The sequence below is a fragment of the Bacillus rossius genome, chromosome 16 (assembly GCF_032445375.1).
Source record: "Bacillus rossius redtenbacheri isolate Brsri chromosome 16, Brsri_v3, whole genome shotgun sequence".
NCBI lineage: Eukaryota > Metazoa > Arthropoda > Insecta > Phasmatodea > Bacillidae > Bacillus > Bacillus rossius.
The window spans coordinates 15,562,394-15,575,951 of record NC_086343.1 but is presented as its reverse complement, the minus strand read 5'-3'; the positions used below and the strand labels follow the sequence as shown (position 1 = coordinate 15,575,951).

The window sequence follows — 13,558 nt, the reverse complement described above, 5'->3', positions numbered from 1 at the left end:
CCCATGCGCAGACATTTGCTACTACATTTGAGAACGTTTTGTTTCCCTAACTTACAGTAACTCTTCGCGGGCCCGCGGTTCGATGACCCGGATCTGACACTCAGACCTCGAGGCCCGCAATGGCTGTGACGACAGCACAGTTGCTGCTCGACCTGAGGCGGTGTTGCCAGACTGAGCGACAAGTCTCAGCCCTGAGCCTAACTTAACTCATATTCTAAGTGTGTATTGCGTTATAAGGGGACTGGGTTGGGGAAGACTTTAGAAGTGCGTCTCAGGCCGAAGCCTACATATACGCCTTATTACGCGGGGTTTCAACCATGCAGAAAAGGTAGAATGCATCATGTGCTTTAACTGGGGACTGGCCAGTCACCGGCCATTAACTCACTCCCCTGTCATAACTCCGAGACTATGAATAGTTAAGTTTGGGGCCCGGGTAAAAACCTGCGTAGACACGGGGATATATATATTCGAGGAGACGGTCAAATGTCGAGATATAAGTCACCCTGAGGCAGACGAAGAGCGGTTAAAGAGTTTTCACTGGTCCACGAGGTAGGGTGGGTTTGGGGGAGGGGAAAGAGAGGAGAAAGGGGAACCTCTCCGGGCGACGTTTTTCGAAGGTGAATCACATAATCGCGGCGCTCCGCGTCCCACTTCGCGCGGGGCGCCGGCGCGGCTGACCCACTGACGCCGCGGTCTCCGGGGAGTCGCCGTGGGGTGGGGGGGGGGGGGGCGGTCTGCGCCGATCCCTTGGCGCGGGGTGGGGGGGGGGGGGAGAGACGAGTTAGTGGGCTTTCCATCCGATGGGTCTGGCGCGCCGGAAGTAGCGAAACTGCTTGTCCGTCTAGAGGTAGCTAATTACTAGAGACCGGAAAAAATACAAATAGGTATACCTCAGCGCTGCCTCTGCCATCGGCTCACACAACTCACCTTGGATGACTCTGGGCCAATGGGAAACGCCCGACCAATGATTTTTTCGAATCACAGGCTGCTACGTTGGGACGTCTCACAAGACAGCAGCTACCAATGAGTGGGTGACATTTGACCGAGTGTACGTAGAACTATGGAGTTCATCCTGCAGGTCTTTGAACCCGCGAATATTTTTTCCGGTCCCTAGTAATTACATTTCTGAACCCCCCTGAGGTGAAATACTTCATTAACGGCAGTCGTAAAGACGAGGAGGGCAACAAGGAGGGGGAAAAGTCCCTGTGACCCTAGCACCAGGGTGGGGTCCCGTTTAATTTTGAGATTTTATTTTTGATAGTACGACGAAAATAGAAAGTCTCTTGCTAATCGAATTAACTGAAAACCTAACAAGTTACGCGATTTGGCACCGATTGCAATCTTGGACTTAAGCTATTGCTTGTTATACTGTAAGCAATAGATAAACTTAAATGACGAACCAAAAAAAAAAAAAAAAAAATACGCAAACGCACAGAAAAAAAACTTAGCTACAATTATCCGACGTCCAAATTTAATTCCTTTAACTTCACACAGAATTCCGTTAAAGTAATTTGTAAACAAATATTACAGAACAGACGAACACAGTTGGCTCACAACGACGAGACAGTTGCAACAACAGTAAATACAGACAAAAAAAAACTTGGCCAACTCAGCGACAAACAGACGAACCCAACGGTGAGACTAAATATATTATCTACTAAGGTAGCTTGCTGTGTTCGTCTGTGCTGTCGTATTGATGTTTTAGTCACGTCGCTTGGTTCGCATGTGTGTCTCTGTTGTCGTGTTGTTCAGATTATTGTTTAGAATCATCGTCGAGTACATTTGTTTGTCGTTGTGTTGTCCAACCTCTCGCAACGTGGAGTCTAGGCACGTGACTCCGTCCGGGACGCGCCCCCGTCATCTGCGGCCGTCCACCCCTCAGGAGCGGGAGACCGCTTGCTGTCATGACTTGGAAACACACACCTCGTGATCACGTAACTTAGACTCACGCAAGCTAGAGTTTTCTACGTTATGCCTGTTGTAAGTTAATGTGGCTCCAACTCGCGATGCATCTAAGTAATCTGGTTCGTATTTGTGATTTTTCCAAGTAACGCGTTTCTAAGTTATAACGGCGGCTCTTAGTTGTGTGATTCAAAATTGTAATAGTTCGAATTTATTATTTATAAGTTACGACGTTTCTAAGGTGCGTGCTTCAGCGTTGTGTGTTTATAAGTCACGTGTTTCTAAGTTATTAAATTTTTCTAACATGCGTTTCTCTAATTTGTGATAGTTCTAAGTAGTGAATTTTAATTTACGAACGTTTTCCAAGATGTGAATTTTTACGTTACTAAGTTGTGTTAGTTCTAAGTTGTGATAATTACAAGTTATGAATTATCTCAGGTGTATTATTAAAGTTATGTGTGGATCTCCGGTCCAGTGTCTTCCCAATGCAAAAATACTGCCGTACCAACTTTGGCAGGAAAATCTACTTAATCTGAAGAAATTGTACAAAATAATTTTTGCGATCTCTTTCTGTAATCGGAACATGGTACCAAAATACATGTTATGTCTTGACACACTACAATAAATCTAACACTGAGTCCAACTTAATTGTATATACATGTATCGTACTGCAATAGAGCCAATAAATTGTCATATTTATGATTATTTAAAGTTTCATGGTTTTCTTAAATTATTAATAACAACTCTTTGAAATAAAACTTTGTACATTTATCATTTTGGGAAAATTCACTAATATAAGATATAAAAGTAAAAAAAAAATTCCCTAGGAATAATAAAATTGGTAACTAACCTTCCAAAAATTAAGAAAAAAGCACTGTTCATAAATACAAAAAAGTATAGCAAAATTAAATATTTTCTCAAATTATAACACAAGTGTTTGCGTATTATGTAACTGACATAAATTCCCGTGGTTGTTGTAAATCCTTATTTAATACATTTGTTTTTATCTTCTTTTCCCTTTTTCTCATTTTCCTTACACCACGGATCTTCAAGTGAATCTAAACTGAAATTAATGTACATTAGAATCCATTTGTGTACAGTAATTAACCTTAAATTACACTGTCAATTTGATGAATTCGCTGTAAGCCATACTTACAGAAATTTAAGCAGCATAAGTTCTTACATATTTAAAAAATTATATTAGATTGAAAACAGCACTGCATTTACGAGGTTTCAGGAATATGGTTCAAGAAGAAACGTTTCATCATAACAGATTTTTGTAAGGAAATCATTTCCATCAAAAAAACCGGGAAAGCTAAAAGGAATCCAAATCCAAGTATGAAGAACGCGGCCTGGAGGTGTTGCATGGATAGCCTTATGCGCCCGCGGTAATGTTTTTTCCGCCTCCCGGTGGAAATCAACGACTGGAACTGCATGTCGCTTCTCCATTTGTTGATCATCCCCGCTTCGGCCACTTTCCCAGTCAAGCTGCTCAACGCCTGCAGGAACATGGAGTCGCTGTCGAGCGGGCACCAGACTTCCAGCAGAGGAAACGAGTTCTCCTCCGCGATGTGCAGGAGAGGTTCCTCCCCGTTGTAGTAGTCATCGTGCTCCACCAGCATCTCCGAGACGAACCTGTAGGTGGGTCTGCAGACGTTCCTGTAGGTGGCGGCCATCCGCAGAGCCTCGTGATCGTCCGGGATGAATTCCAGCTTCTCGATGATCCTGGCTTGGAAATCGTCCGGGTCGTCCGAATCACTGCTCGGCTCCAGTCCTTCGGAGCTCTCCTCCACGAAGGAGTCGTCGAAGAAAGCAGCGACTCGTAGATCAGAGTCGAGGATCTCCTCGTACGTGTTGAGATCCGGCTGGTACAACGTCACGGTCAGGAGACTTGTCATGGAACCCTGGTAGGCATTGTTCATTACGAGAGAGAAGACCAAACACGCTGCGATGAAGAGTCTCTGAACAAGCGAACGCCTCTTCACTTTGGTTCCTCCGGTGATGACAAGCTGGAATGTTTCAAATGCTGCGTTCCATATATGAACTGTTTCGAGCTTACCAAAATGGTTCAAAACTGGCCAAACTACAGACAATGAAATCAACGAGAGCAAGTACAGTGTCCATATGCCGTCAGTGAAAGGTAGTATCGCGTTCATGTATCTGGGAAGAGGCAGTGCCTTGGGTACTATAACTGCTATGTAGTCCTGATAAAACGGGTAACATGAACGCTTGAAGTTAAAAGGTAGCAAAGCCTCTTCATTCGCAATCAAGGCATTCTTGTAGTAATGTTTTTCGTCTAGCTTCATGGACACTCCTTTTCGATATTCCAGTCTCTTCTCGTTAGTTGAAGATACTGGAGTGAAATTGTGCTTAGCCAAAAGTAGATTGAAGATTTGTCCATCTGGACCATCGAAAGCTATCTTGCTTCCATCTTGTGTTACTGTCAAGAACGGGTGTGAATGATTCAGGAAGACAGGTATCTCGTAGCCATGCATATCTTTTAACTTATCCTGAAACATCCCGTACTCACGTTTGCTTCTGGTCCCAGCAGTAACGTTCATCACACCATCCGGATGTACAAACGGATTAAATGTCTTGGAGCGAATGACGTGACGTTCACGGGCAAATTTGGTGGGATGAAGCTGCAAGTAAATTATTGCCAAGTTGAGCAAATTTGCTGTTTTCCAACAGTCCCGGAACATTCCAGTCATTTTGGTAAAGTTTTCTTCAACTGGAGACGTGACAACCAAGAGAAAACGCGCTTTGGCATTCCAGATCGGCGTCCGAGCCCACGCCTCGTCAGCGAAACATTTCTCCTCGTAAGTGTCCCTGAAAGTTACGAAAGAAATACTGTTTTCCACGTTTTCGTGTCGGTACAAAGCTATGGAGGGCGCGCGAGAATATCCCGTGAGAGTGCTTGCGTTGGAAGATGGTCCGTCGTCTTGATCGGAGCGCGAAGAAACCACAGTCGTCACGAGAGGTTGCCCAGCGCGATTCAAGTGCCTCACCACGTCGTTGACCACATCTGCCCTCGCGTAGGAGTCGTAGTTCACCAGAAGTAAACTGCTCTCCATCTCCAGATGCTCGTGAAACACCTGATTCACATAATCAACTACCGTTTCTAACGTCACGTCGCCTCCACCCTCGATGATCTCATAGTTCAGCGACAGCGCTTTGCTGGGCTGTATCAGAAATATTAACGTTGTTTCAATCAACGATGGTCCTTTCATCTGAAACAAAAAAAAAATAAAGTTGTTCATATGTTTGTTCCTACTTGCCATAACAAGGGTACTACTTAGGTCAAAATAATTTATTGATGTTCTTTATAATTGAACAGATACAGCTGCTTCTTCACTTGTGCGTTGAGGACTCGTCCGTGGAAATTATGGGCATGCCCTCATTTCTGTAAACGTAGCTTCAACCCAGAAGCCAAGAAGTATTTAGTGGCCACGTGAACCTTGAATCTAGAGTCAAGTATCTGTATGGGTAGAAGATAGTTGCTAATGCCAGCCCACTGGAAAAAAACTAACTATATTATGACGTTTGTGCACGCAATAGTTTTCTCGGACGTCAGGTGAACCCAGGAGACAAGAAATAGTGACTCTGGCCACAAACTCCTATACTATCCTCTCAAATAAATAAGTGAAAAATTTCGTTTTTCAACTGTCTGTGCCGTAAAAAGATATTTTCGACACTGTATTTTTTGTAAGAATTTTCATATTCTTAAGCCCCCAATTATTTTTAATGCATTGCTATTTGTTGCGTTGTATGAAACCACAATCACAATGACTCATTGCATTGCACCTGGAGGTGATTGGGAACTCGAAGTTCGTGCCAACATCACCTTTGTCTTTCCCCTAAAAAGTTATTGTGTTAACTGTTATTGGCACAACGCAATGAAACGCTAAGTGCGACACCGTCAAGTACATCAAGTGCAAAGTCAGTCATTAAAGGAGTTTAAAAAAAAAAAATAACGATGATATCGCTGGGTCCAGTGGCGTAGCCAGGATTTGTGTATGGGGTGTTAAGAAGCATGCCCCCCCCCCCCCCCCGTATTTAAGCGGGGGGTCCGGGGGTCCTCCCCAGGGAAAATGTGGATTTTAAGGTGTAAAATAGTGCTATTTTAGCAGTTTTCTGTACTTAAATTTAAATATTGTAACGGTAAAAATTGTATTAATTTTAATATGAAAATTTTTTGAGTAATGAATAAGAAATTAATTAAAGATTTTGGTGCTAAGGGGGGGGGGTTGAACCCCTAAACCCCTCCCCCCTGGCTACGCCCCTGGCTGGGTCTCCACTCAGAGTCTAATAGTTGTACGTATAAAGGTGATATGACGATACGTACACCCACTGCAATATCATAGAGGTGACCTAAAATGTTTGAAAGTAGTTATAAAACATATTGTGTATATAGCCATGTATGTATTTACACTTTAAAAAGTTGTAAAATAAATGAGTAGTTACTGACAGTCGCAACAGGTCGCAGAAGTAGCATCTCGTGCAACTGCACAAACATGACAGACCTGGTTTTCACTCGAAACTAGTACTATAGCTTCCCAGAAGCTTATAGCATGTTCTGAAACCATACATTTCTTAATGTTATCTGTACTTCCGAAGTGGTTGTTTAACCTAGTGGCTAAGTTCTAGGCTTCTCGAATCGAAGCTATTTCACTGAGTTCGAGACCAACACTCAGCGTCAGCGATTTTTTTTTTTATTTTTTTAAAAACTTTAATATTAAATGCATCTACAACAAGATGGCGGTCGATAGCAGACGATCTAAAAACAAGATGGCCGCCGACACCCGACAAAATGCAATGAACATCATTTGCACTTTGGGTACAAAGCTTTGCCTTGTAGTTGGCTACTGATTTTCCAAGGATTTTACTCGTAAAAGTACAAATTCTTTTTTCACTGTACGCATGCATGTATATATATATATATATATATATATATATATATATATAACAAGGGGGGGCAAGGGTATTTTGCCCCCCCCCCCCTTCTGAAAACTTGAAGTGGGGGCAAACGGAGGCAAAGAAAGTGCTGTGTAATCAATTTTTAGATAATAAAACTGCTTAAATAGCACCATTTTCATTTTCCACCTTGAAATACAAATTTTCCCGGCGGAGGACCCCCGGACCACCCGCTTCAACAGGGGGGATCGATGATTCTTTATAAAAAGGTATATCGCCCCTCCCCCCACCCCCTTTTGGAAATTTAGTTGTTGCGCCCCTGTATATATACACATCAAACCTGGATGGCGTCCTAAGTGTTGCGATGGGAGATGATTTTTCACAGCAGGATCGTCAGTTCACTTGTTGACTTGTCGCGCTCTTCCCCCGAAGACTGTCTGACGAGCGCGCCTCGGGCCAGAACTCTGTGTGCGCGCTCGCCACGTAACCACGAGCTGCAGTGGGTCGCGGAGCTACGTACGAGACGTCGCGTGGTGCGTGGGAGCCAATGGCGTGTCTCCTGTCCATCGAGCCGAGAGAGAGAGAGAGAGAGAGAGAGAGAGAGAGAGACCGGCCCGCACGCGTGTAAACGGCTCGCTCGCCGTAAACAAAGTATAATATCCCCTAAAAACCGGGCGACGTGTGGAAATCGATACTATCAACAGAGGCTCGTTCATGTTGCCGTTAATTATTGTGACCACATCCCACGCGAGCTCAGTTCCTAACTGTTTTATATTCCTAGCTGAAACTGAGTGTAATTCCACTGTACGTAAAATGTGGGGGAAAAAAATTGTAATTTTACGAAAAAAAAAAAAAAAACCTTCCCAAACTGTTTACCAAAATATTTCCTTGTAAATCCATAACAATGTAAATTCCCGTGGATTGTATACAGATAATTTCAACATTGAAGAATTTAATATGATAGAATTAAAGAAAACTAATGATAAATATTCTTTCACAGGATAAATGTGTAATTTAGTGTACAATGTTTTACTTGTAGCACTAAAATAAAATATTTTGGAAACTAAAGTTAAAAAAAAAAAAATCTTTGTAAAAGGTGGCTCCGTATCATTAGATCCACGATTATTATCCGGTTTCATTGGGCATCAAAGTATACTTGAAGCGCATAATATACATCAGCTTCACGTTTGATGAATGGACTACAGTATTCTTGATAATGTTCGCAGGCTTTCACGGCCATTGTCTGAAGTAGCTTGGCTTCTGGGTTGTAGCTGTGTCCTTGGAAAATAATTCACCGACGTTTCGGTCGACATTGCTTCACGGTGATGGCGACTGCAATGTCGACGTGATGTCAGAAGATGACGGGCGTAAAGATAAGTGCAACGTTAGGGTAGTGGGTTGTTCGTTTTCAAGATGACCGCCGAACTCAAGATGGTGACCGTATCTAAAATTGCAATGGTGACATCATGATTAAAAATGGCGGACATTAGGTATGTCATAATTCGTAATAGTAGAAAGTTCTAGAATCCAAAATAGCGGAAATTTCTAAGAAAAAAAATTGCCGCCTGGGTCAAATTTAAGGTAACATGCCAAGGTCAATGCTTTCCAAGATGGCCGCCGTGGTGATAACCTGCACGAAGCACCACATTTACGCAATTTTGCGATGTTAAGATAACGTCACAGCATGGCGTCTTTCGACAGTTCCTATCTCCATGATCTAATGAGGCTTAACTCTAAAATAAAACAACCTTAGAATATGTAAAAAAATCCAAGAGGTATCCTTGAGTCGAAAAAAGTCACAGCCTTCCATAAATGTCATTCTTTATCGTTCGTACTTTAAGGCAGAAGTACCGTAAATTATATTAAACGGCTTTATTGAACTTAAAGACAAAAATTTGTGTTAGTCCTACAATGCTGAAAACATGAAATTAAACTATATATATATATATATATATATATATATATATATATATATATATATATACAGCGTGAAATACAAACAAAGCCTTTGTCTTAAAACTATTTATTTATAGCATATCACTTTTAACTCAATAAAAATAAAGTTTCTACAAAACCATAAAAACCTTAGTTTTTCAGGATTTTGAGAACACTTAGTTTTTATTGATTTATGAGTGATATGCTAAAAATAAAGATTTTTAAGACGAAGGCTACAAATGATCGTTAAATCCAAATCATTCATTCTTTTATTACATGCTAGAAGTGACAAAGATTTGTCTATAAGTTTATAAGTACCATTTAACAAAGAATTGTTTAGTAGAAAAAATAATTTTATAAACAATTAAAATGTGGTTTTATTGTGAATTTATTTAAAAACATGTGTAAAAACGTAAGTATTAGAAGAAAAATAATTATGGACACTACCGCCTTAAAACGTTTATTGCAAGATTTTCGTTATGAGTAACATCTTATCTCTTGATATACGACATTTGGTAGGAGTAATGTCCATAATGGAACGGAAATCGAATGGAACGGAAATGTGTAACCACGGTGCTGCCATCTGAAGCGGATGGCGCGAACCAAAGTTCACAAAGGGAAATGGAAACTTTATATTATTTATTAACGAATTTGAACAAGATGGATAATATTTTAATAAAATACATAGTCAAAAATCTGGTCAAAAATTGGGATTTAGTATTTTTTTTCCAGGTCTTCGCTTTTATAGGAGCCGTTTCTATTTATGTTTTAAAATTTCCCTCTGCAAATAAATATAATGATTCGATAGTCGACGTAGATGCTCCGGCAGCGAATACTAGCGGCGGGTGTGGAAACTACCTGTGACTCGAATCTAGAAATGTAGTCGGAAAACACTATTTCCGTATGTTCATCATGCTTGGTATTAATTTAATGAATTCTACGTTAAAATTTCGTGTCCGAGTTTCGTATTATAAGTGTATTTGCAACACGAGAACACATGAATTTGCTCGTTGCCGAGGTTAGGTTTTTTTTTTGTTTGATTTGGGGGAACGAGTCAGGTCGTTGCTCCTTTCTTTAGGCCCGGGCGAGGGCCGTCAAAGCAGCCGAAATCACTTTCACCTGGCGTAACGTCTGGCAGGCGTCTGGAGTGGCCAGGAGGTGGTAAGGGGTGTGTGTGTGGGGGGGGGGGGGAGGAGGCAATGTCCTCTGGCTTGTTGCGCGCGTGCGAAAATATGAGGCCCGCCCGTCGCGAAACGCAAGTTTGCCAACTGCCGGGCGTGAAGTGCGTCGGGAAACGCGGGACGCGACCCGCAGGCTAATGATTATTGACTGGCGGAGTGGGGGCGGGGGGAGGATGAAGAAACACTTAATCATGTACCTACTCGCCAGTGATGTGTAACATCTAACCTTGGTAACAAGTCAATTCATGCGTTCTCATGTTGAAAATACACTTATAATACGAAACTCGGACACGGAATTTTCAACGTACGATTTCTTTTCAAACTACATTTCTGGACGCGAAAAACACGTATTTCCCGCTCCCGCCGCTAGAATTCGCATGCTGGAGCAGTTACTTCAACTATCGTCTTGCTGAAACAAGATCAGTACCTAAATCACGAAAATTGTAATTTTTTTTAAAAAATATGTATTAAAAATATTCTGGTTTGTTCTAGAACTCTTATCCTTGCTGCACAAAGGAGAAGTTCCCAAGCCGACAGACATCTGTACGGCCACCCGACGCCTCTGCTAGATTGCGAATCTCTCCCCACGCGCGCGCGGGGTCAAAGTCTTTGTGCACGCAGCGACACACGGGCCTCGTCCGACCAGCGTCTGCCTCGAGTCCTGAGAATGTTTTCATAAACTTGCAGACCGAAAATTTAAAACTATATAATGAAACGGCTCTAATAACCGCGAAGAAGACTTGGAAAAAAAAAATACTATATATGCTTTCGATCTGATTTTCGACGAGATATTTTATCAAAAATTCTGCCCGTCTTGTAAAAATTTCATTAAATGGTTAGTACTATAAAGTTTCCGTCTAGATTTTTTCGAAATTTGGTTCGCGACATCCGCCACAGTAACTTAACCCTTACAGTGGTTACATTATTTCCGTTCCATGCACGAAATTACTCCTACCAAATGCCGCATAACGAGAGTGGTTATTCGTTTATTATTCCTCGGAGACGTGTCAACACTACTTATGATCCAATAACAACTCAGTTCAGTTGTGCAATGGTATGCATTCCAGCCTTTCTCAAAATAAGAACGTAAATCTTGCAGGTCTCTAATAGTGTTAAGTATGGTCGCTTAGGATAGCTGCTTAGTAGTTACATGTTTTTTTTGTCTAAACCTTGAACGGTTTGTTTTCCTATAGAAACTTAGTATATATAAGTTGGCCTGTGGACTGTAAAAAATTGTGGGCTCATTTCGCTATAGGCTACAACTGAAAAACTAAACATATTGTTCTGCTTCTGCTGTCGGCTCACAGTTTATCTGGAATACTCTGGGCCAATGAAAATCCATCAACCGGAGAATTATCGAATAACAAGCAACCCAGTTGTCTCGTAAGTTTAATAAGGCAATGAACACGTGACAATTTGAAGAGTTTTGTAGAGGCCAATGAACCCGAAAATTTTGCCAATCCCTAAACCTACATGGCTCATAACTATAGATCTACAAAATTGGCGTTATCCTACGGTGACAGTCCAGATTGCAAAAATTTTTACATTTGTATGACCCTTGTCGTCTGATCACGGGTTCTTAGATGACACTAAGGGCGGTATTCCAAAACGTTAGGGTTAGATAGCGAATAAGCACGGCCTTGTTGGGATACGAACGCAATCTAACTCGCGGGCCGTAGTCTTCCAGAACGTGTCCAAAACCGTAATTAAAGTAAGGAAACAAATCGGCAGTCGTTACGGAGCCCTGCGCGAGGCTAGAAACTGGTTTCCGCGCATTCTAGCGGACGTTTCGCAACCATAGATACAATTGTTACGGCAAAAAATACTAGAGATAGCAGCACCATCGCACAAAAATATAACCGTATTTGAATTTTTCAAGTTCTTTTAAAGTTGCGATTATTTCTTCTTGTGGCCATTAAAGATTATTAAATGTATTCCAGGACAGTTTCGCTGCCATAAAGTTTCATTTTGCACATCAACACGCTTGGTACGTCCCCCGATGTTCACGAAAGTGACTATATACGAGTTGATGGCGCCAGACGCGGGTTGCGCCATCTGGATGAAATCATCGAAAAAGCGAGCCTTGCGCATATGAGGTATTTTGGCAATCAATCGGAAACGGATAGGTCACCAAAATCCGATTTTTGTGTCCTGGAGAAACAAAAGCCAACGAAAACCGGATTAAATGATTAATTATCTGACCGAAGTGAAATCTGGCCGCAGAAAATTATAACATGCACGCGCATTTGTAGAGTCTATCCTATCATCGGGAAATAAAGCTCTCTTCTCATAACACACGCAGAGGGAACATTGTCAATGTTATGAAATCTCACATAACTTTGTTTGTCCACGTTTCATTGGGCCTCTAAGCGCAAGGCTGTGGTCTGGGGCGAAGTCTTCACGTCGTGCATAGGATAATTATGAGATTTGAGCGGTGATCATAACATTAGATGGCCGAGAATTAATCATAAAGATGTAATGCAAGTCTCTTGATTGCTTTTAAGAACCCGTACCGGATTTTTCATGCCTAAAGAATATTCTTAAAAGACGTTTTTAAGCCTTTATTCAGTCTCCTAAAATAACACACACACTTTAAAAACTAAATCAAAGGACAGAAATACGTATCCGCCCTCAGAATATTCTAGAATCATTTTAGTAAACAGACACGACTCGGATAACTTGAGAAGTTTTCAAATCGCCTGTTTTTCTTTTCTGAAGCTCTGCACACTGTCTGTGTGGCCAGTGGCCAGCTAGGTGGACTCCTTAAAATACGCACTGCTTCAAATTAAACAACTTAAAAAAAAAAAGAGCGTGTATTTGTAAAACAAAGTGTCTCGTGATTTTTTATAAGCTAATTTTGACATTTCTGATAGCCATACGTGATCCAATGGGAAAACGTGATGTATGAGACGTTTGACTCAAACGCCAAAGAAGAAAGGTTCGGATCAAATGGGGTACAAAGAGGAAAGCGTGGGAAACGAGACTTTGCGTGAAGGGGAGGAGGGGGTAATATTCGCCAGACAGCCACCTCTTTGTTCCCTGCCTGCGGTAAAAAGAGAGAGAGAGACAGAGAGAGAGAGAGAGAGAGCGAGAGACTATTGAAGCAGCCTCCAAACCTGAAAAAAAAATTACATTAAAAAATATCCTTCACCTATGCGGACCGAAGTTTCTTTTCCACCAGATGTTGCGTAACTCCAACAGTCTTACTCCCCCTTCTCTTCCCCCTCCCTTTTCCAACAAAATTTTCTCACTTCCCTGAGAGCACCTCTCTACACGATTGGAGTGTCTGACATGAAGATCGTGTTGCGGGTGAAAATGTCCCTGACGTGCTACAGGAGTTGTGATCATTGTCTGTCTGGCCAGTTTGTTACGAGAGCGCACAGAAAAAAAAATGAGACAAAGAAAAAACTTTCACCGACATGTGCTGGGAAAGACAGCGCTAACGCACGGAAATACTATTACTTATTATACGACTGAAAAATGAAAGTGCGCCCGGAGTTAAAAAGACGTCAACCCTCAAATATGTCTGAGGATGGAGAAATTAAAGGAGGGGGTAGGGAGGGTGAAAGCTACACTAACTTTAACTTTACTGAGATTACTTGTAAAAATTATCCCAATGTCTTCAT

At 41.7% G+C, this 13,558-nt stretch overlaps 1 protein-coding gene across 1 annotated transcript; it reads right to left on the bottom strand.

Annotated features, from left to right (window-relative positions):
- Window positions 1-2,456: 2,456 nt before the first annotated feature.
- LOC134539834 (uncharacterized) lies at window positions 2,457-7,317 on the bottom strand. The gene is made up of 2 exons (XM_063382133.1): window positions 7,157-7,317; window positions 2,457-5,132 (listed from the first exon to the last, which is right to left on the bottom strand). The coding sequence occupies exon 2, from the start codon at window positions 5,130-5,132 to the stop codon at window positions 3,126-3,128; it is 2,007 nt and encodes a 668-aa protein (XP_063238203.1). The 5' UTR covers window positions 7,157-7,317; the 3' UTR covers window positions 2,457-3,125.
- Between the last annotated feature and the right edge of the window lie 6,241 nt (window positions 7,318-13,558).